A 24,232-nucleotide genomic window follows, 5' to 3' on the forward strand; every position below is an offset into this window, starting at 1 on the left:
CCTCTTGCTAATAATTGCATCCCACATCAATCCAGGGGACTGTTGGTATCACACGGCTGTGTTCACATCTTGCACAAATTTCGCACTGGGATGTTATCACTGTTGCCATTTACAAGAGACCATTATGCCATCTCAATGTGCCCCTACATTGTATGCCTTTTAGATCTCCCAACTTGCTCATATTTAAGAAATCTTTTCTCCTTGACCATACAATACCGCCTATTAAGTTTCTCGTTAGGATATTTCAAATAAAGAAAAAATTTTATTGGACTTCCTTTGCTTTGTATTTAGTAGGTTTTGCTGATGGATCTGGCAAGGCCAGGCAATCACATTGTTTATCATTGTTACGACACATTAATACAATGATGTCGCGTCACATATATATGCTGTGCTAACGAACATGTTGGATTTGAATGTATGTGAAATGAAAGTGATCCTTTGCCCTCATATCAGCCAGTTGTAAACCCAGTTTGGGTACAGTGTAAGACTAAATTCATTGACTAAATTCTGCCAACAAAATCAGACATTCCTTTATGTTGAAGTTGTGTGGAAATCATATTTTCCCTTGGTCCCAGTGTCATGCAATGTAAATGTGTTATTTGTTCAACATAAAGGCAAAAATGACAAAAACAGTGCTAGAATTGTGTTTAAACAGGTTGATGTGTTTACCAAGTAGGAAACCAATCCGGTGTTTTAGTTCTTGCATTTTGTGTAAGCAGAGTCAGTTGCAAATAATTACATTGGTGCTATATACAGTGTAAATCTGAAACGAAAGATACTTATGAATTGACTTGTAAGATTTCATCAATTCAGAATCAGAGATATTAAAATTCTCTTGTGTGGGAGAAAAAGGTGAGTGTGTATTTCATACTACATGGTGATTAGATTAAAAGTGTGGAGCCCTTCTATTCATACTTGGCTGTTGGGGATTGTCTTTTGATTCTTTGCCACTGATTGTAGTTTGGGTAAGTGTAGTTTGGGTGAATATGACGTGTAGTATGGTGTGGATGGTGTATGTGCATATGTGTGTGTGTGTGTGTGTGTGTGTGTGTGTGTGTGTGTGTGTGTGTGTGTATGTGTGTGTGTGTGTGTGTGTACTACTTTCATGTACCAACTGTATTCAACCCAATCACTGTCAGTGGCTACTATTTCTTGTGTACAGTAGATGTTCTTGCTATTAGGGTTAAATCACCCAATCATATTTCATAGCAAGTGGTATAGGAACAGCCTAGTACAGCTCCTTGTATATCTGTCTACCATCTTATGTGAACTTGGCAACTTTTCTGCCTTGCTGCCATTTGTAAGGTATCTTGATTTAAAATATTCATTTTGTTCCTCTATTGAGATATAAGTACCTTTGAATATTTCCTTATTCACCCAGTATGCAATGAGGTTGCAAATTTTGTTTAGTGCCTGAAAATTGGTTGTTAGTTTAAAGCTACCTGCATATATGCAAAACCTGGAAAGACATATTCAGCACATGAATTTAATTTTCTTATTGTTTTTCTCCAGCAATGTTGAGCACAGGAAACCCCTGAATGGCTTGCAGTGTTTTCTAGATTTTACAAGCTAACATCATTCTCTGTGGACTATAAAAGAAAGCTTCACAACTTGTATTCATCATAGGTACTGATGATGTCACACCAGTAAATAGAAAGGAAATTCTGCCCAAAAGTTGAACGCACTCCAGAAAGGAAGGAGATGGAAAAAAAAATGAATCATAATAATACATCAGTGAAACAATTTCCAGTAATTCTGCATTTTTAAGGGTGATTTTGCCCTTCTTTATGTAAGTTTTAGCCAAGTGGGTACCTTAAATCAATTGATATTTGTGAAACTATAACTTATGAACATATTGCCTCCTTTAACACAAATGTACTTAATCTTCTCCAAAGTGGGAAATCACAAACGTTTCTCCAGAACAATACTTCTTTCTCATTTCAACACTATTTGGCTTGTTTACGAATCAAGCTCCAGTGAAATTGTCTCACAAGTCCCAGTTTGGAGAATATCATATTCGTGACATATGGTATTTTGTTTGTGATAATCTTCCTCGACTTGAGTAATCATATCTCAAGGGATTCATGTTATTATAAGTATTGTAAGACAAAGAATGTTGATTTCCTATGCAAAATTAGAAAAACTGAAACAGACAAAATCAAGATTTCTGCACGAAAGGACACAGTGATTACTTGAAGGAGAAAGCTCTTTCTAGGTTGCTATATTTGTTGCATCATGGCTTACTGACACTCAAGTTATTGTAGCTGTTATCATATGCCCAGTATCCCTCAAACTCCTCGAAATATTTTGCATTGAGTCAACTGGATTCTCTTACATTAGCATTCTCTCTTAGCTCAATCCCTCAGTTAGGACAGACAGTTACCGATAATCGAGTGTGAATGCACCTTAATGGCATATTCCTGATAATGGAGACAAATATCCTATTACTCTTGTCATCCAAGTCTTTCAATCCTGTATTTGTCAATCATACTTTTTTTCCTCTTTCTCATTTTTTTTTTCTTCACCATGGTTTGGGAGCCACTTGCTTCTAATCGTGCAGGATGTATATTGAGGCATTGAATTTCTGAGATTGAAAATTGAGGATGATTTGTCTTTTTCATTTTTTTTTTTTTCGATCCGTCTGTCCGGCTGTCTCGTTGAAAGTGAAAGACTGTGGCGAAATGATCCTCTTGCAAGAAATATGATTGAGGGGATGGGACTCATATTTCCTTTGTAATGAGAGTCTAAAGGAATGTGGACCAGGCTAACCCCAATCGGAGTACCATTAGTGCTGAAACCAGGGCTGGTAATTGCTTGGAGTCTGATTACCTTTGAAAGACTTGGGCTTAGAGGTTTTTTGTACTTTCTGAATATGATGAGAGAGTTGATAGGTATAGCCTAGTTCTCTTCATACCTATCCACTTAGCAAACAAAAGTAGTGTGTTGATTGTAAATGCCAATCCACCCCTTTTCATTAAATTCAAACAAATGTTATGCTATGTTTACAACATGTTCCTGGTGGCCGTAGAAGCCCTCTTTGCCAAAAACATAGTGCACCACGGGCAGATGGGATATTCTCGTTTTTTTCTCTCACTGTGTATTGTAGTTTTGTTACGAGGGTATCCTTCTTTGAACATATAGCTATCAGATGCCTACCTCACTGTGTCTAGTCAGGCTAGGTTACACGTACGTATTGTATACACAATAATTATACTTAGCAAGTCTAAATTTTCGCGAATCAGGACATCCCGATGATTTCGCGAGTGGTTAAATTCGCAATCGTGGAGTCCCTTTACTGAACGGAGAAATGTATACGTGTGTGTCACATTCATATCGAGATCAGAGTCATTATTTTCGCGTGTCTTTAATTTTGCGAAAAGCACCTGACTCGCGAAATTTGCGAAAATAAAAACCTCACGAAATATCGGGCATATACAGTATTTCCCATCGCGCCCCACTACAAACTGACTCCCAGGTTCTGTTACGGCCTATTACGTACTGTTACGTTTTGTTGTCTACACCCCATTTTACTACGGCCTACTAGGTTTCTCATCAGCACCTTGACTGCCATGACAAATTTTTTGACAGTTTAAATATCTGACACGGTATCCACGTCAATCACTGTCTGTCACGTTTCCCATCCCATTCCCCCGCGTTGTCTCACATCCATCCCGTTTTGTCCACAGTGATTGCCAGGAACATGGTTTAAAGGGTACTGTTTACCACTGGGAGCAGTGATTTAAAAATGTTCAAGATATCACATTTGACGCATATGTATAGGTCAGTTGTATCAGAAAACATCCTACTGTGTAAAATTTTTGCAATAAAGCCTTAAATATAAGGAGTTATCACTATTTTTCTCAATAAACCCCTCATGAACTGACCTGCTTTTCTTTTCACAAGTGTAGACAAGGGAATATAATTGACTTTTTTAAATTTGTGCATAGTTCCAGAATAGAAACTAATGGTGTTTCATTTTCTTACCTATTCATAGTAAATGTACTAGAAACTTGCAGCCTGCATTATTATTGTTTAAAAAGGCTTTTCCTTTTTCTTTTCTGTAGTTTCTGAATTGCTGATTTTAATTAGGAAGTCGTTATGTCAGAACAGCTGAAATGGATGCAGACACATATGAACAAAGAGTTGGATAGCATGCGATATAGGGCGTTGGGCTTCATATAAAGGATTGCATTAGATCCCAATATACTGTGAACTGGACCACTCACAAAATAAATGCCATTTGCATTAGCTTGCCTCAATGTGATTTGACTCCAATTTCACAGACCACATAGCTGATATTGAAATGCAATAATCACTTCGTCTTTTTTTTAAATCCCATCCAGGGTTTCTACATTATGCCTTCACCAACGTTTTAATCTTTCTTTCTTAGGAGTAATGATGGATGAAATAGTATCATCAGTTGAACTTGGGCTACAATTCCTGTTTTTTCCCCCTTCTTTCCCTCTCTTGCTGACTCAAAGGTCATGGCGATGTACAAAGAGTGTATATGGGTACACCCTAGTCCCACATATATGAAGTTTCGTCTCTACTCTGCTAGGATTCATGTCTGCAAATATAATTATATATGTATTTTTTTTTACTTATCTTTGTATTTATGTAGAGTGGCAGTAAAAGTGTCCACTCCTTTGATGGCTGAATAACTTTACTTCATATTTCAGTACTTTATGATGGTGCTACTAAATCTTTGATCAACTCATTTCTGGTGCAGAATCAAGGTTTTCAAACAACTTACAGGGGGTTTTGGGCAGTTGATGGACACAAAGCTGTTTTGATTATTGGGTTAGGGACATGTTTCTGAAATGCCAAAAATGTGTGATTGCAGACACGTTTGAGCCAAAAGCACATTTTTGTATAGTTGAAACATGTTTTGAGATAGGAGACCTGCCCACGCCAACCTCTGCCAGCTACACATCTCTGTTCCTCGGGTCAAGATGTGCAATGGAGAGCCTACGCAGTGACAAGGCCTCCCAATTGACTCACAATAGAGTTGATAAGTACAACAACTCAAGAAACGCGATCCAAAAGGCGTTTGCAAACATGTTTTGATATTTTGTGTTGAAAAATTTCAAACATGGGAGGGTTGCTAAATGCAGCCTCAGTCGTACCACCTCATATCAGTGGGTCCACATCCTAATCTGGTAATCTGTCTGCACTTTGCGGTAAACAGATTGTGTTAAAAGTGTTGAGTGACTCAACTCTTTATCTAAATCAAAGGTTTTTTCCTAATATCTTTGAGTACACATGATATACCTAGATGATTTCTTGCCAGAAGTATAATCTCGTGCACACAAATTTTAGCTCGAGAGTGACATTATGATATTGTATGTACTTGGTCAGTCTTGAATTGTGTTATGACAATATAACGTTAGAAATAAAGATACAAGACTTGTAAATTAAAGTATGACACATAGACTGAAGTTGCATCCTGAAAAAGAAAGAAAGGATGATGATACGCATCAATTTGTTTAGTAATTGATGCAGGAGAAACAAAACAGGACCTAGTCTGGATCATGTTGCCATGGTTACTCTTTTTGTGTGCTTCCTTTTCATCCTCCACCTGTCTGACTAGCTATCCTTCCTGCTTCTTTCCATAACACATGCACTGCAAGTAGAGAACTCCTGAATAAAGACAGTTGAACTGATGCCTTCCTAGACTCTACCGTCACCATGGTAACCAGTGAGGTTGACTGAACTAGTGAACTTCTCAGGGAGATGGACTGGTAACCGCAGCATTTTTTTTTTCCTCTTCTCTTGTTTCCTTCTCCAGGAAAGCGACAATCTCTGGTGGGATGCCTTCGCCACAGAATTCTTCGAAGACGATGCCACCCTCACGCTATGTTTTTGCCTTGAAGATGGTCCTAAGAGATATAGTGAGTATTTATAAGTAAACACAGTAGTCATCCTACCACTGATTTGTAAGTGTAGATGTGTTTCTCGATGACGTTTGAATCGTTAAAGGACATGATACATGCGCTTTTTGAGGGACTAGCTTCATACACTAGAATTCAGACAGTGGTTATAATTTAAATGTCTACATTCATAATCTAAGACAGGTCTTCATTATATGAATGAGCTTGTATAATTTCTAATGGTTACAGACAAAATGTAGCAATGATAGCATTTTCAAATTATTCTTGCACAATCTACAATTGAGTTCTTGTTAAGTACATTTGCTTCTTATTGTCAGGGTAGTGTGGCCAGGGTGAATTGATATCGTATAGACTGATGGGAATTATAGTTCACTGGCTCCAATTACAATATGAAGGGAAAGTACATAGAAAATTGCATAGGTGTATACAACATTTGCAGCTTCAAATGATGTCACTTCTCAAATACATAATGAAACATTTAATTTGTGGCAACTAAATTTATGTTTTAGTCTCCAAAGAATTGTATACCCCCCCCCCAAAAAAATAATAATAATAATAATAAAATAACAAAGTCTTTTAATTTCCATGCTTTTCTATTTCCAAAATATTTACTACTTTAAATTCACATAGCAAATCATGTGATTCTAACGTAAAAGTAATGTTCTGTGGATAGATGAAGAAAATTTGTTCAATATTTCTAGGGCCACTGTTAAAAAAAATACTTAAGTCAGACAAACTTTTTGCAAATGGTCTGCTTAAAGTTTTACTCCTTTTTATAATGAGCGTTTTGATTGAAATTCCCCCAAAATATTGTACTGTGCGAGCCTGGCCAGCTGACTGTCGTTTATTGATGCAGTTTTATTATTATTTTTATCTATTCAATGAGTTTGTCAACTTTGGCAAGTTTGGAGAATGATGACTTCATTGTCCTTCTGGTCAGCTGTCCTCATTAAACACTGGACAAAGCCATCTACAATGGGCAGTAAATGGGGAAAAAAGATGAATCCAAAGCCACTGACCTTATGATCCGATCCTGATCTTATCGCTGAAATGATGGATTTAGGCGGAGAATAAAGATGGGTCAATGACAATGAAGTGTGGTGCAGCTGTAACCATCTCTCTATGTGATGTCTACAGTAACTCATTTATCCCCCCCCCCCCCCCCCATTGAAATCCTCTTCATCATTTTTGGGGTTACGATCTCACAAAGCCTCAATAATTGACTCCATTGATGTTTTCATTGAGCTTTCATAAAGCCCAAGAGATATATCACAAAATCTGTATGTGTTCTTTTTTTTCTTTACATTTCTATTTCTTAACGGGAGGGGTTAGGTGAGGCAGATAGCTCTACTTGGAATTTAATGAAATTAGATCTAAAGCAAAAGCTGTGATTTTTGTTAAAGCAGTTAGCTTGATTTATTTGACAAGCTAACAGGTCATCACTATCTTGGCACTGGGCATATAGATGTTGAGTATCTGATGATATATAGTATTGGTTGAAGTGAGGATTCAGCTTTTAACTTTTTGCGAGATACTTAGAAACTACCTTATGAAATGTTAAAGAGCATACAATTTTAAGAGGAATTCAAAATTTATTTGATAAAAATTAATTTTGAAATGGCTGAGATATCCACACAAAAAAAGTAAAACAAAGGGATCCTAATAAAAGGTGGGTCCTACCTTTTATGAGGATTGCTTTGTTTTGGATATCTCAGTCGTTTTAAAACCAATTTTCATCAAATAAACTCTGAATTCCTCTTAGAAGTATATGCTCTTACTAGAGGTTTCTCATTATCTCAAAAAATTATTACCAAAAAAATTGGAAACCTGAAGCCCCACCTCAACTGAAACTGTACCATCCCTTTAAAATAAAGATTCAGACTTTAATAGGGCATCAGTTATCTCATGGAGCAGAGATTGAAAGGGAGATGGTCGACCAAGTTATAAGATTTTATTCTGTCCTTTGCTGGAGTGGGTGAAAATTATACTTAACTTAGTATCCGTTTCATTGAAATTGACTAAGCATTCCAGTGTTTGCATTTCGTCTCCTGATTGATTGCATTTCTGTTCAGCATTTCATGAGCTACCGTTCTCCTTTTCTACTTTTGGAGATTCCATTGTGAAACGGATGATGGAGTAACGAAAAGAAAGCAGCCCATCTCCATTTTAAAGACAAATCCAGAGAACAACGACTTTGGAATCAATCTAGACTAGATTGTGAAGGCACAAAGATACCGACAAAACCCGTTAGTGCCCCACTCTAACCAAATCTCCTATCTAATCCATCGCAGAAGACGAATGCCAGGGAAGCAAACTTTAGGATCAATCTGCGCATATATATATCGATTACTGCTGGAATGTTTTGCCAAATTCCTTATAATTGGATTGACATAAATGCATAGATATGTAAAATTACTGCCCGATCAACATTTACATTTTGGGTGGAAATGGATCATGGCCTCCTGCATTCATTCCTGAAAAGCTGATGCCCCTGTGTGTGTGTGTGTGTGTGTGTTGGGGGGGGGGGGGGGGGGGAGATTAATCAATTATATAACAATGCCACTGAGATTCTTTTGAAGTAGATAAGTTGAGATTAAGTTTTCCAAAGATGGGATCAAGGTAAGTGGGATTTTGAAAAGGAAATGAGACTTTGGATTCATAAGTGATTGACTCCCCCCCCCCCCCCCCCCCCAAAAAAAAAAAAAAAAAAAAAAAAAAAAGTGTAGGCCTATTTGATAAATTGTGATTGCAAGTGCTGCTGTAGTAGTTTCCCTGACTCCATTGCTCTTCAAATTGGCAACACTTCTGTACAACTCTGACTCTTCTGATGTTATGAGACATGCAAAGTAAGTTGTAGGGATTTCCCCCTTGTGTGTACTCTGTCCTTGTAAAGCCATACAAACACAAGCACACACACACACACACACACACACACACACATACACACACACACTCACGCACAAATCCATGTCTAGTATTAATTTCTATGCCCCCCCCCTCCCCGCCCACACACATGCAGAGATACGAGTATTGTAACCATATACCAGAGGATTAAGTTAGCATCCGATAGACGTCTGCGAACGTCTGTCACTGGCTGTGATCTGGGGGTTGCTGATCTCTTTCAAGAGTGCTTTATCCCCAGAATGCAGGAATTAGAAATTTAAGGTCTGGTTACTAGTGATGATGACAGAGTCAGTCAGCAATGCATGCATCTTATCCACTTCCATAAAATTTTGATTTGTTTATGTGCGTGTGTGTGTGTGTGTGTGTGTGTGTGTTTGTGTAAATATTCATGAGAGATATATCAAGATTGCTGGTACACATGACATACTCAGTTGCATCTGCAAGTATTATCAAGGGTGTTAGTTTCTCATGGTTGTCTTTAAGAAAGAAGATAAACAGATTAGATTTTTCTGGCATTCAGAATTTCAACAAAATGTCCTAGATCAACAGAAAATTATAATCATATATTAATGTGATGTAAAGATTAAACTTGCTAAATGTGATGATGTATACAGCATGCAATCATGTGTATGTGTGTGTGTGTGTGTGTGTGTGTGTGTGAGTTTCCATACCTGTACATTTATTATATTGTAAGTTTGATGTATTGAGTGGCCCAATTCCGACAAGCTTGTCTTTTACGTGGGGCCCTCTTTTCCATCAATGCAATTATTTGGAACAATTAGTTTCATAATATATGTACTTTTTTGTTGGAATACATTGTACGTTTTGTTTTCATTGTATTTGTGCGACAACAAACGTGTTATTGGAAATAAAATTTCATTTGAATTGAACTGAGTTGAATTGAATCAAGAACCTCATTTAGGTATTAGGGAAAAAAAGTATTATCCCTTCACAAGAAAAAGTTAACAATTCCCCACTGTGGAAATAATGCAAGACATTCTTGTTACTGCTAAAGATAACCACAAAATTGTATTTGACCAGCCTTGTAAATTCATTTCAGAGAATTCCATCAGGATTTATTAGCATATGTACTATACAAAATTTGTTAATGTGCAAAATTTTAGCTAATTAGGCTTCTTGATGCCGTAATAGCACTGCAAATATACTAACCTGTTTCTTTCCACTACCGTCTATGGTTATTTTCAGTCTCTGCCTCATACTCAAACATCCCATTGTTTCATTTTAAAACGATAATTGCTTAAAAATCGCCAATGTACTTCTTTCTGTTCTTGTTTACCTCTTCAGCCATTGGTCGAACCCTCATTCCGCGGTACTTCAGAACGGTGTTTGAGGGCGGGGTCACCGACCTCTACTACCTGCTAAAGCACCCCAAGGAATCATTCCACAACACGACCATCACGTTAGACTGCGAGCAGACAACCATGGTCACACACCACGGCAAGCCCATGTTCACAAAGGTATGGCGCCCTCTAGGTTCATGAATCTCGCCCGGTCCATGATCCTCAGTGATGGTCGTTACTTATATAGTGCTCCGGTTCACTTATTGGTGCTCATGGCACTGAAATTTGCAGCATCAGAGGAAGAGAAAATAGAAAATTCACACAAACAAGACTGGGAACACACAGAAGACGTTATTTTATACCCCCCCCCCCCCCCCATAAAAAAAAAAGAAGAAGAAGAAAGAAATTATGCCTGCTTTATTTATTATGCCATATTGAAAAAGGGTGCCTTTCAAGAGGATTTCAGTGATTCATTTAAAGTTTTGGTCGATGACAGTAAAAGTTGGATCTTCCCATGAATGCTTCATTCCTTGGTCGTTCAAACTTTGATTTCCTCGTGAGTGAGGATGTGTTGAAGGCTTGAAGATAGGAATGGAGTTTTGCAACAAACTGGAGCAGGTGAATAGAGAGTGTCAGTGTACAAAAAGTAGAACTTGTAAGGATTTAGCCTATTAAACGTGGCTGTAAAGTGCTGCATTCGTACTTGCTTTTATTTTTGTATTTACCAGCGATTCTTGGACAATGATGGATCAAAATATTCATATGAAACTCAACATTGGTAAGAAAGAATCTACCTCTTACCTAGGACCTTATGGCTTATTAGCATATAATATATTATCATTAATTAATGATATTAAGTATGATTAATCATAACTTTGAATATTTTCAAACCTGTGTAGTATGTGGGACCCCAAATTTTGATGGGTTTAGCGCCAAATATTCAGTTGATGACATAGGTCCTTGATCGTATTCTTGAGCCCCGTTTCAATAGAAATTGTAGTCAGTAACAGCATACCTTAAGTTAAAAGTTGTATTAAGGATTCATTACCATGTTAGCAGCTGAAAATCTCCTGGTTGATGGGTTGTTACCCAGCTGCTGCTATGTAGGTAAAGTGCATGGAACTGAGAAGCTGTATATTAGTCAGCTCATCCTGGATTTAACACTTGATGGATAGTAAAGTTGTAAAAAAAAAAAATATGGGGGTGAAAAACTCTCTGTAATTGTTGGCAATTGTTTTCCCATGCTTATGGGCCAATGCCCTTCAAGCCCAGTATTAAAGCACTACTAGTAGCTCACAATACTCATGAATTAGTGCCTCAAAGTTAGTTGAAAATAACTGGTGCCATGTTTGTATTCTTTCATAATTTGATTTTGAAGAAGGATAACTTTGAAATGGTTTCCTGTTGAAGATGATGCCTTTATAATGTATTTGCTCAAATAACTGGGGGGGGGGGGGGGGGGGGGGTGGACATTTTTTATTGAACCTGAAAGTGTCCAGGCAGCATAATGTTATTATTTTGGCCTCACAACAATAATAAACAAACAAATAGGCACTGTACATTGAAAGGGTTTAAGAACAAGGAAACAAAAATATTCCATTGAGTAACAATGACAAGAAATTCTATCATTGATTTTATAGCCATTGGAATTAATATCCATAGAAAGAAATGTAATGATAGACATGGGAACGTCTTTGATAATGAAGAGGGGAGATATTCAAGTAGAACGATAGATCAGAGTGGTAGGACAGTGACACCAACAAGACCTGGTATGTACCGATAAGAGACCATGTGTCTTTTTACTTTATTGTTCAGGCCAGCTTGTGACTGTTGATAAGAGCAACGTAATAAACTACATACATTGGAGACACATCCTCAACCACCCCCTCCATAAAATAATAACACCAATAGCAAGCTGAAGTTTTGACCTCATGCATCGGTCTTGTGCTGCCCCAATTGAAAGTTGGTGAAAAGAAGAAACACCCTGATAAATGATTGCTGATGTGTCAAGACAGAGGGCAGACAGAAAAGTCAACTCCCTCTCAATAAAAACTAGAACACAGGAACGAGAGCGAGGGAGAAAAAAAAAAGAGGGGACAATGTTTGTGCGGTCACAGATTCCGAGGGAAAGACCAGGGATAGAGGAGGAAGGAAGTTTGGTGACTCGATCGACTTCCAATGTCAATGTGAACGCTGGCACTAGGCTCTGAGAGGTATCATGTTCGGAGGTCACTGGCCTGACCGGGAATCGGGCGCAGGGATTTTGGTGGCTGATAAGGACGGGGGTGAGTGAATGACAAGAGGCGGAAACATCAGCGAGGTTTCCTCGCCCTCGCCCCTCAAGATGAGCCCAAAATCTGCAAAACAAGACAACGTGGAGTCTCGATTCTTTCTGCAGAAGTCATTTATACTTGCTTTACTGAAAGTCACATACATGTGTGATCGACAAACACAAAAAGAGTTGTATTCCACCACAAGGCATCACAAAATGTGTACTCTAATGCTTAAAACTGTGAAGATAATTCCTGCAAGAATCTGTCAATATTGATTAATAATATTAATAAATAAGTTCTTTTCATAAATTTTGTCTGTCCAGTGTAACACTGTTTCTTTTGTGTCGCCAGTGTTTTCACTGACATAGTGTCCATTGCGTTCAGATATTACTGCGTACTGAATAATAATGACTGGGGGCTTATAAATATCTCTAATTAGAGAGTCAAAATTTCTGTATTATGTTGTAGTTTAAACACAGCTGTAGCTCTTGAGAAATGTTCGAAATGTCAGTTCATGTATTCAGTCCATCGTTGCATTCTGTCCAAATGTCGGTGCACAAACTTGGCATTAATAAGTATTATGCAGTATCACAAACCTTGTGGGAGGAGTTCCATCATCAGCAGTTACATGGTTGCCATGGTTACCAGAGTAGCAAAGGCATTACATGTTAGTAGGCCTTGATGCATAGATATCCTACATGCTGATATTATATGTCTTCACTTCCTTCCTGTTACATCCCCCCCCCCCTTTCTAATTAACCCCTTCCCTTCTGCAGGTCTGTACGGAAGGTCGTCTGGTCGTTGAGTTCACCTTTGACGATCTGATGCGCATAAGGTCGTGGTACTTTGACATTCGGCAACACAGAGAACTCATTCCAAGAAGCGTCATCAATATTCAGGTAGGTTGAGGCCACATTCGCGTGGCTTCTCCGATATGTGCAAGTTTAAAGGGATGGTATAATATTACTTGATGTGATGATTCAGCTTTTAACTATTTGCGAGATACTAAAAAATGACTTTATAACTTTACGAAATTGCATACAATTCTAAGATGCATTCAAAGTTTACTTGATGAAAATAAGGTTTTGAAATGGCTGACATATCCAAAAACAAAGTGAAACAAAGCAACCATATTAAAAGGTGGGTCCCACGTTTTATTAGGGTTGTAGCCATTTCAAAACCAATTTTTATCAAATAAACTTTGAATTCATCTCAGAATAATATGCTTTTTCATATTTCATAAGAGGTCTCTCATTATCTCAAATAATAGTTAAAATAGTTATTGTCAAATAAAATCAAAGAAGACCTGATATTGAGTTTGGATTTAGTGAGAATTGGGAGAAAAGTCATATTCTAGCATCAGTGTGAATTTTCAAGACCCACTACCATTTATTTGAAAGAATGGCAACATTACTCTGCCTGACAAACTTGTGGTGTTGCAAAGAAAAAAGGTTCAATTTTTGCTCTGCTGAATTACTGCTTTCCTGGTATTACCATGGCCGTCCATTCTATGTCATAGTTTCACCTTACTGTATTCCCTTCACCCATTTCTCAGTCAGACTCCAATGTTTTATTCTCTTTGCGTACTTCTGTCATTTTCACTTGCCGTCACATGAAACATCACCGACATGAAGCACTAAAAGTTTTTCAGACTTTCTCTCCCGTGTCATCAAGCCGCCCCCGGTGGTCTGCCAATTACAGGAGGCGTGTCTACTTCACACCATTCAGCACCATTCTAACTCTTTCTGTCTTTCATCATTAAAAAAAAAAAGAAGAAATCATTACTGCATGATCATCTTGAATCTCTCTCTCCTCTCTTTTTTCCATCCGTCTCTTCTTCTTCCACCAATGTGGCATGTTCCATCCTCTCCAACATTCCTTCACCCCATCCTCCCTTCTGTCAATCACTCCTCCTTTTATCCTCCCTCCTTTATCTTGGATGAATCGATTACCTTTCATTTATATTCTCTTTTCGTTATTGTGGTCTGAAATTCAATGATTCAAATTCTGATTTTGCGATCTGCTTATTTTTATGATAATTTATATATGTTTACATTTTGATATTCTTTCTGATTATATTCTTTCCATATAAATGTTTAAACTCTGCTTCTGAATATACTTCCATGTTTTGTATTGGACTGAATTGATGTTTTACTTTTCATATGTGTTTGTTGTTTTATACTCTATCCTCAACCTTACCTTGTTCTCTGCATGGATGCCGCACCGCATCAAATAATTTTTATTCTTAATAATGATGACTTGTGTCCCTTCACTCATTCTATACTCTACACCCTCCTTCTTTGGCAAACAATGGTTTATGCTATCTATTCCATCTTTTATTATAAATCCTGCCTTTAATTCCCCATCATACGTCGCCTTCCCATGGACTGGTTGATATGTTTCCTTTCCATTATTTCTGCCACGTTCCTTTTCTTTGCTCACAACTTTCCTATGTCCCCATCAATTTCCCATTTGTTCGCTTGACATCCATTTGATTTATCATTGTCTATATCAAACTCCTCCTATCCTTGCATCTCTAAACTTTCCACCCCTGTCCCCATGTAATCCACCACTCCCAATGTGTATTTCATTTGATCCTCTTAACCTCTATGTTCCCCCTTCTCCACCCCTGCCTTCTTATCCGCAATCTCCCCAATTCTCCCTGCATCCTCACCCTTAATTCTTTCCCCCATCCCGCTCTCCTCTCCCACTATTTCTCCACACAACCTTCCCCTTCAAACCCTCTTCGTTTCAACCTGACCTATCCCCATTTTCCAACCCTTCTCTGCCCACCTGTCTTCCTTCCCCTTCCCCCATTCCACCACCCTCTCCAACCCGCCAACTCTTCCACACCCTCTGCTTCCTTACCCCTGCTTCTTCCACCCCATCCTCTCTTACCCCTTCCTTTATCCCCTCCCCAACCTTTCCCACCCTCCATTTCCTCACCCCTGTTTCTTCTACCCCTATGCTCTCCCATCCCTGCATTTACCCCCTCTCCAAACCTTCTTCACCTCTGTTTCTTCTATCCCCCATCCTCTTCCACCCCTTCTTTTACCCCTCCCCAACCCTTCCACACCCCTCCCTCCACTCCTCCCCTACATCTTCTATCCTCCATCTCCCATCCTCTTCCATCCCTTACCTTATCCTCTCTCCAACCCTGCCCCACCCTGCACTTCCTTTCCCCTATTTCTTTCATCTCCCCCCTTTTTTCCCACTCCTACCTCTATCCCCTCCCCAACCCTTCCCCCACCCTCCACTCCTCACCCCTTTTTCTTCCGATCCCCATCCTCTCCACCCCTTCCCTTACCCCCTCTCAACCCTTCCCGACCCACCACTTCTTCATTCCTATTTTTTCCACCCCATCCTCTCCCACCCCTTCCTTTACCCCCCCCCCCCATTTTTTTTTTCTTTTTTTTGGTTGGATTGCTGCCCTTCTGCTCACGTCCTCTCAGTACCATTCACAGGACCCAACCATGCTGGAACAACTCTCCAAGAACATCACTCGACAAGGACTCACCAACGTCACCCTCAACTACCTCAGGGTGAGTTTCCGCCGGCGGAAGGTCGTCGCGAGTCTCAAACTTTGTCAGATGCCAGCTGAAGAGCTGCAGACAGATCAACACAGTAGTGGTCTATTCCTTCTAGCTTTATCTCTGGTTGGATTCTTTCTATTGGTTTGTTAGTTTGGAGGGGTTGGGGATGTCAGTCAAGAAACAGGGGGAATAGAAGTGAACCTCTGAAACTCCAATAGGAAAGAAAATGTTAAATGACTGAGTTGGATACATGTTGTGCAATATAGATAAAGAGTAGATACGGGGAATAAGCGAACAACCTTCCCATATAAGAGCACCTATTTTGTGATTCCCCCAAATTTGCAAAGTGAGAAGAAGAAATGATCAAGTCAAACGGGTCCTGAGCTTTCAATCCTAGCAGAATCTTTTAAAGATTCTGCCAGAGTCAGAAGCTCAGGCCCCATTCAACTCAATTCTGCTCTACTGGCTTTCATTCATACCTTCTTTTTTTCTGCAAGAAGGAATGATTGTGACTGACAGGCTATGTTTGAGAGGACCAAAATTGAACTATTTGGAGATGGATTTGATAAACTTTTTCTTTTGTAAGCAGTGCCTTTACTTGAATGGAAAATGGGTGCATACAGAAATGTATTATTTAATTTCATGCAGTGTTACTTCTTACATGTAAGATATACATAGTGTATGTCATTGCTGTTTAATAAGGTAAGGTAAGGTAAGTTAGCTGTAACTCTAGTAGTTTTAGTATTAAGCAGCTGGCTAAAGCCAAGGAAAATATCAGAAATGGTATGACTGAATTTATCCTTCGTATCTTGTCTCCTCCTTTATCTCTCTCTCTATTTTTCTGCCTTTAATCTCTTAATCTCATTATCTTTCTCAACCATATTTTACCTTTCTCTCTCTCCTTTCTCTCTCCCTCACTCTCCCCTCCCCTTCTTTCCTTTCTTTTTTTCTCTCTTTGTATTTCTGTTGCTCTTTTTCATTGTATGTTTCTTCTTAATCATATTTGTCTATCTCTCCCTTTTCTCTTTCTATATATTTCTATCTGTCTCTATGTCTCTTTCTCTTTCACTTTACTGTTCTTTCTCTGTGTATGTTTCTTCTTGATATTATTTGTCTATCTCTCCCTTTTCTCTTTCTATATATTTCTATCCATCTCTTTGTCTCTTTCTCTTTCACTTTACTGTTCTTTCTCTTTGTTTCTTCTTAATATTATTTGTCTATCTCTCCCTTTTCTCTTTCTATATATTTCTATCCCTCTCTATGTCTCTTTCTCTTTCACTTTACTGTTCTTTCTCTTTGTATGTTTCTTCTTAATCATATTTGTCTATCTCTCCCTTTTCTCTTTCTATATATTTCTATCCATCTCTATGTCTCTTTCTCTTTCACTTTACTGTTCTTTCTCTTTGTATGTTTCTTCTTAATCATATTTGTCTATCTCTCCCATTTCTCTTTCTATCTATTTCTATCCATCTCTGTGTCTCTTTCTCTTTCACTTTACTGTTCTTTCTCTTTGTATGTTTCTTCTTGATATTATTTGTCTATCTCTCCCTTTTCTCTTTCTATATATTTCTATCCCTCTCTATGTCTCTTTCTCTTTCACTTTACTGTTCTTTCTCTTTGTATATTTCTTCTTATCATATTTGTCTATCTCTCCCTTTTCTCTTTCCATATATTTCTATCCCTCTCTATGTCTCTTTCTCTTATCACTTGTGTGCATCATCTCCTCTCCCTCTGGCCAGCTGTGTGTGATTCTGGAGCCGATGCAAGAGCTGATGTCGCGGCACAAGGTGTACAACCTCAGCCCAAGGGACTGCCTCAAGGCCACCTTGTTCCAGAAATGGCAACGTATAGTCACACCTCCTGGTAACGTACCTTGGTGGAAACCTGTCAAATTGGGATTAAAAATCTTGATTTCTGGTTCTTGAGAAGAAAAAAATGCTAAAAAGGGGAAACATTACTTCATATCAAAGCACATCATTGACAAGGATGAAAGTATGGTACACTTAGGATGCAAATGCTTTGTGCAACAGTTTGTTTTATTTGATAGAAAAGAGATGATATCACAAGGGATATACAGAAAACAATTACAGTGAAGTAAATAAAGTTTATTGTCATTGTGTAGACTTCATAAAACATTATGGAATGCGCGCCTACCCTGCTCCTTCTCCTTTATGTTTTAAGTTCTGATTTGGGTATTTTTTTCTTTCGTTTCATAGTCTCACAAACCGCAATCATGTATTAACCTTTTTAAGTTTTACAAGGTGCATGGTTTTGTTCCTTTTATTTCTTTTCAATGCAATTTAAAGAAAAGGACTGAATTTGTTGGGTACTATTCAGACACTATATCAAGTTGGAATTTTTTTTTTTTATGGGAAGGGGGGTCATTCAAGAGGTGGGGCACAGTGGTCCCACTTACTCCCCCCTCCCCCATTCTGCATGATGGAACTGTCTTGAACCAATGCACACCCATATTCCATCCGTTTCACCAATCCAACATCACTTCACGTCACTAGGGTGCAAACCACTTCCCGTCTTGTCTGTGAAGTCACAAATTTTAAAGTCCAAATGGCACCTATTTTCATTTATGATATACAAACTTGGGTTTTCATGTTTTTATTAGAAACAAACATGTTTGTGAAACAAATATGTTTAGAAGACCCTTCCACAGATTATTTTTTTAAAACTTGTTTTTAGGAGAGGAGTAGGGTAGCAAGCAGTTACAGAAAGAAATCTTTCAAGTTTGTGGTCAGGTCTAGAGAAAACCTCCTTGTTTGCATCTTTCAATTTTTTCAAGTGACTTCTGTCATCTGTTCTGAGGAGGTGATATCTTGTTTTGATATGAAACGATGCGGGATACACACACATGATATTTTCCTTCCTTTGATCATGAGTCACATGCGATTCCCTGATTTGCGTTGAAGGGACGTGACATCCGGTTTTTGACAGGTTTCTAAAAAGCTGCTTGTTACCTTATATTCATCCTTTACTGTGCATGTTTAAGGTCATATGTATCCCATCACCATGGAATGCTGACACAGTCGCCACCTTTGGTATGCCTGTCTTTGATTCTCTAAGTTCTCCAGAGACTAAGCTTTAAAGGGACTGTACAGTACTGGTTGAGGTGAGGATTCAGGTTTATAACATTCCTAAGTGAGATAATGAGAAACCTCGTATGAAATATGAAAGAGCATGTGATTTTAAGAAGGATTTAACGTTTATTTGATGAAAATCGGTTTTCCAATGGCTGAGATATCAAAAAAGAGATAATAATAAAAGGCAACAGGCCACGTCTTTTATTAGGATCTCTTTGTTTCACCTTGATTTTGGATATCTTAGTCATTTCAAAATCGATTTTCATCAAATAAACTTTTGATTCCCCTTAGAATTGTATGCTCTTTGACATCTCGTAGAGTAGTTTCTGAATATCTCGTAAAACGTTTGAAGCTAAATCCTCACCTCAACCAGAACTGTACAGTCCCTTTAACATTTTCCGTGCCAGGGACCCTGGACAGTGTGTACAACATTTTGAGGTTTTCTCTTCCAGTTGGCGCTCAAAGTATGCAAAGCCTAAGCCCCAATTCTCGTTTCATTTCCAAATACTAAAAAGAACTAAAAAAAAAAAAACCAAATTGAACAAAGATTGGCTACAAGAATCAACAGTGTTGAGGTCAGTTAAAAAAAAACCATTACAACCATTTGGAAAATTGAAAATTTTGAACTTGAAAATGTGAAAACAAGGCTGTTCAAGTGCAATGCTATTGTTCTTTTAAAATGTTGCAGTCTTACAACCATATTGCTTTATCTTACTGTTTTCCAAGCTTTAATGTATGCAACTGTAACAGTAATATGGTGATGGGTCACACGTGGATGACATTTTGTGTATGTTTTGATTTGATAAAATAATATTTTACCCTCTTTTCTTAATTCTTAGATTTCCTCATTGATTTCTTACATTTACATATGTTTTGTTTTGTTTTGTTTTGATTTTGGTATTTGCTTTTATTTGGACTACAGCATGCTTCTTCATTTGATTTTTTTATGGCAGTTGGCATCTGACGGGAGGCAATGCATGTTGTGTGTTTCATGGAAAGTTTACATACACATGTATGCAATGTCACACTTGTAGCAGTTCCTCAAGTTAGAATTAAACCACTGAAATCTAGTCATTTCCCCATACTATGTTAGTAAAAAATGATAACACATGGTAAACTTATGCAGGTGATTATCAGGGGAATGCTAACCTACAATCCATGCATGCATACATACATAATTTATATACCTACCTACCTGCCTACCTACATACATTCATACATACATACATACATACATACATACATACATTATACAAGTACATTCACACACATCCATGCATACAGACATACATACATCTGCACATATGTGTATTCATATTCACACACACACACATCCACACATACACACACACACACACACACACATACACACACATATGCACACTTATTTTCTTATTGAAGCTCATTATTCCTGTAGTCTCGTGTACAGAGAGAGAGAGAGAGAGAAAAAGAAGAAAAACATATCAAGTTAGGTTAAGATTGAGATGATTAGGCCGATGTTATGTCTTAGTCACTGCTTCTGTAATCCTACTAATGATTGTGCAGCGGAAACGGTGGCTATTTTGCGAACTTCTCCAAGGTTTGATTAGTAAAATCTCTCTGACAAACAGTATGCTATTTGCTTTTCTTTTGTTTTTAACATCATTACTGAAGAGCAAGTCGTGTATCTGATTTGGGTAGTTTGTCAGATCGAAAGAGGGAAGAGCACCTTTCATGTCTTCCTTGGATTGGTTGCATACTATCTTCAGCATGGTGTTTTGTTCAAAAGTAATACATAATCATATACCTTCAGAGACAGTAGTTTTTTGCTCCAAAATGAACACTTGAATAAGAAATATGTGAAGTAACAGGTTTTGGGTTGAGTAACAACAAAAATGTGAAATATTAGCCAAAATGGTTTGCCGACAGTGGTGCAATTTAAGAGCGCATTTAATCGTCGTTGCTACATAATATTCATGATTGATTATAAATCATACCATAGCAGCATCCATCAATCCTTGGCACAAGAGTGAGTTGCATGGAGCTTGTTGGAAAATATGATTGCTAGAGCATAATTGATCATCACATAACATCCTACCTACCCATTACTGAATGGGAAGGCGCTTCAGGAATACGAGTATGAGAGAATAGGGGTACTCCATTCTAAGTTTTTGTACACTTTTGATATCAAAATACTCCAAAACAACTCATGATCCTGGAATATTGGGACTGCCAGTCAAGTTCCTTGGGACATCCTTTCTATATATTGCTAGCAAAGTCCAAATGTTGGAAGAGGAATTTTCAGCCTGTCTGAGTGATGTCGTCTTCAAATTTTGCAGAGATTACGCAGATGATGGCATTCTGTCGTAAGATTGGCCAACACACCAAGATTTGGCATTTCAAATCCTTTCCTATGACGTTGCCGTGAACTTCTGGTGCATTCTTCCATTTCGAACTTGGATCATTCGTTACAACATAATGATCTGCTGATAACTTGATTGGAATCGTTTATCTATGATGGCCTCAAACAGAAATCCGTTGAGAAGAGTCCATGCACATTATGTTTTCAAGATATAGGATTACAGATCAGACGACCTTAATTTTGATGAGATTAAATTACATGTATTAATCATATCCCAAGATCAATGTGATGAGAGGACACCGACCTCTGAGAGATATCAAGTGATAGTTGAGTTGGCACAGGGATATGATTTCTTGTCAGTGCATAATCCTTTCTGTACTTTGAGCGCCGACTGGCTCACAAGCTGGAGTGCTTTCTTTGCCAAGTGGCACATTGATAGATGTCTGGAAACGACTGCATACGCCAAAAATTTCGTGAGGTTTTTACTGTCGCTGATTTTTCAAGTCGGGTGCCATTTGCGAATTTATAAACACTCGAAAATTTAAACTCTGACCCTGACATGAATGTGACTTGCACACATGCAGTTCTCCGTTCAGTGCTGTACGCCACAATTGCAAATGTAACTACTCGCGAAATTGTCGGGAAGTCCCAATTCGTGAAAAATTAGACTCGCTAAATATATGCCCTGTACAGTAATTGTTAATGAATAGTGATTACCTGATTCCCTTTAATGTAAATACATCATATAGCGCCATGGCCTTCCTTTAAGACAGAGGCACATTGCTACCCATGAGTTGGTGTGCAACCTGTACAACTGGGCGGTGAGTTAGCTCAGTTGGTAGCACGTCGGCCTCACGATCCAAAGGACCCCGGTTTGATTCCCGGGTCCCACTTAGCAATGTTTTGTGTAATTGTACCGTCCCCTCTAGTAAGAGGCAAAACACTCTGTTCCTCAGGTGGGACATAAAATGGAGGTCCGGTGTGTGAGAGAGGCACAACTCCATGTCCACATACACGCTATAACCTGTGTGCATGCACCACCGTGTCTCATACCTGACGAAGCTCAGCAGTAGCGAGTGAAACGTCGTACACCTTACTACTATTTCTTTTCAAGACAATAGTTTTGTAAGTGCAATATTTATCTGTTTTATATGCCCCCTCCCCCGGTAATGATACATGTGTGAGGATTTTGGATATTGGAATAGTTTAGGGTTTTCTTTCACATTCACATGTATGTGCAAAGGTGCATCCACATTGCTGCAAATTATCACACAGTTTCAGCTTCTGTTTCACCATACAGCTTACTTTGCAGAAATAGATACACCAATCATTTGACATATACACCTCGTATCATTATCAGAGATTAACAGTCAGAAGTATCTGTTCTCTGGTGGGAAAAAAAAAGATTCCCAATGATATCTTTCTTGGATTATTAAAGTCTGTGTGATTGGCAAGATACTTGTCTTTCCGTTTTACAACAGCCGACAGATTAGAGTATCAGCATTAGGCTTTATAACTCTTGGGGCTCATTGAAATGTATCACGAGAAATTCACTGTTTATAAGTATTTTTTTATCTCAAGAATCTGAACAATTATTGAAATTTCAAGGGAGGTTTCACTGATTGATGAATTAAGGAAGGCTAGCATGAGTGTTAAGCATTTTCAAAATCAATTACAGTACTCACCCATTTAAAGCAGGGAGGTGGGTACCTCTTCCCCCATCCTAGTTTTTAGTGAGATTGGTACTCAGATTTTAACTTCTTGCGAGAGATGGGACCTACCTTTCATTTAATAGGACTACTGTGTGTTGCTTTATTTTTGGATATCTCAGCCATATCAAAACCGATTTTCATCATATAAACTTTTAATTCCTCTCAGAATTGTATGCTTTTTGATATTTCATACAAGTGGTTTTTAATTATCTCTCAAAAAGTTAAAACCTGAATCCCCATCTCGACCAAAACTATACCATCCCTTTAAGATTCTCAGTGTTTTCCTAGCTTGAATGATAAGTGTGGGCTATTAATTGCCTGAAGTTGTATGGGTGATATAAAAACAGAACAAAACCAAAAAAAAAAACACAACATGATTAGCCTTTCTTTTCTGAAAGAGGTCAGGGCCAGTTTTAAAGGGAACAAATATTTTATGTGTAAGTTCTATTTTACAGCTCAAAAAAAAAAGAATTGGAAAAAGAAAACAAGACAAACACACCTGCATAAGAAAAACAGACATGTTTTTTCACTTGAATATGGAAGATTCAGCTTTTTAATTTTCCTGCATGAATTATGAGAGCACTTTCTGTTCAAATAAGTCAGGGTTGTTTTTCCCCAGCACATCAGAGAATGAGACTGGGTGATATTTTTCTACATGTCACCTATCCAGAAGGATTTAGGCTGTGTTTGGATAAATATAATCTTCCAAGAGAAATATTTGTAGTTCAACAATGGAGGACCTTATATAAATCTTATATTCCTGTATGAGTGACCATACGTGTGTTATGTTCATGTAAGCCTTGTATGGCAAGTCAGTATTGCATTCATGATGTGAACATGATAGATTTTAAAAAGTAAAAAAATAAAATGAAAATGAAAAAATAAAAAATTCTTGCACTCTGAGTGTGATACAGGAAAGCTTATGGACTCAGTTTATCTATTTTTTCGTTTTGCAAATAATAGTTCAAACAAGAATTCAAAAGCTGTTTCAAATAAATTTCAACCAAACTTAGGGCAATACCATTAAAGCTATCATGATAAGGCAGATCTCTTGTTCTGATCTTGATCTAGGTCTAGTGAAGGCAACAAAAAGGTTGATTTCTGAAATTTTTAAGGCTTGGCTTAGCCTTGAAAAGTATTCATGCAATGTTAATCAAACTTTTTTCTCCCCAAGTCGGGTCAAAA

General features: G+C 38.0%; 1 protein-coding gene across 1 annotated transcript in view; it reads left to right on the forward strand.

Moving 5' to 3' along the window:
* Positions 1 to 24,232, forward strand: part of LOC139739854 (LIM domain-binding protein 2-like) — a 101,307-nt gene that overhangs the window by 60,653 nt on the left and 16,422 nt on the right. The window contains 5 exon segments of the mRNA XM_071650455.1: positions 5,789 to 5,891; positions 10,101 to 10,273; positions 13,146 to 13,268; positions 15,834 to 15,911; positions 17,642 to 17,747. Of these exon segments, the coding sequence (XP_071506556.1) occupies positions 5,789 to 5,891; positions 10,101 to 10,273; positions 13,146 to 13,268; positions 15,834 to 15,911; positions 17,642 to 17,747 (583 nt within the window).

This window comes from Diadema antillarum, unplaced genomic scaffold (assembly GCF_040938485.1).
Source record: "Diadema antillarum isolate AM-2024a unplaced genomic scaffold, OU_Dant_1.0 seq00000821_RagTag, whole genome shotgun sequence".
Lineage (NCBI taxonomy): Eukaryota > Metazoa > Echinodermata > Echinoidea > Diadematoida > Diadematidae > Diadema > Diadema antillarum.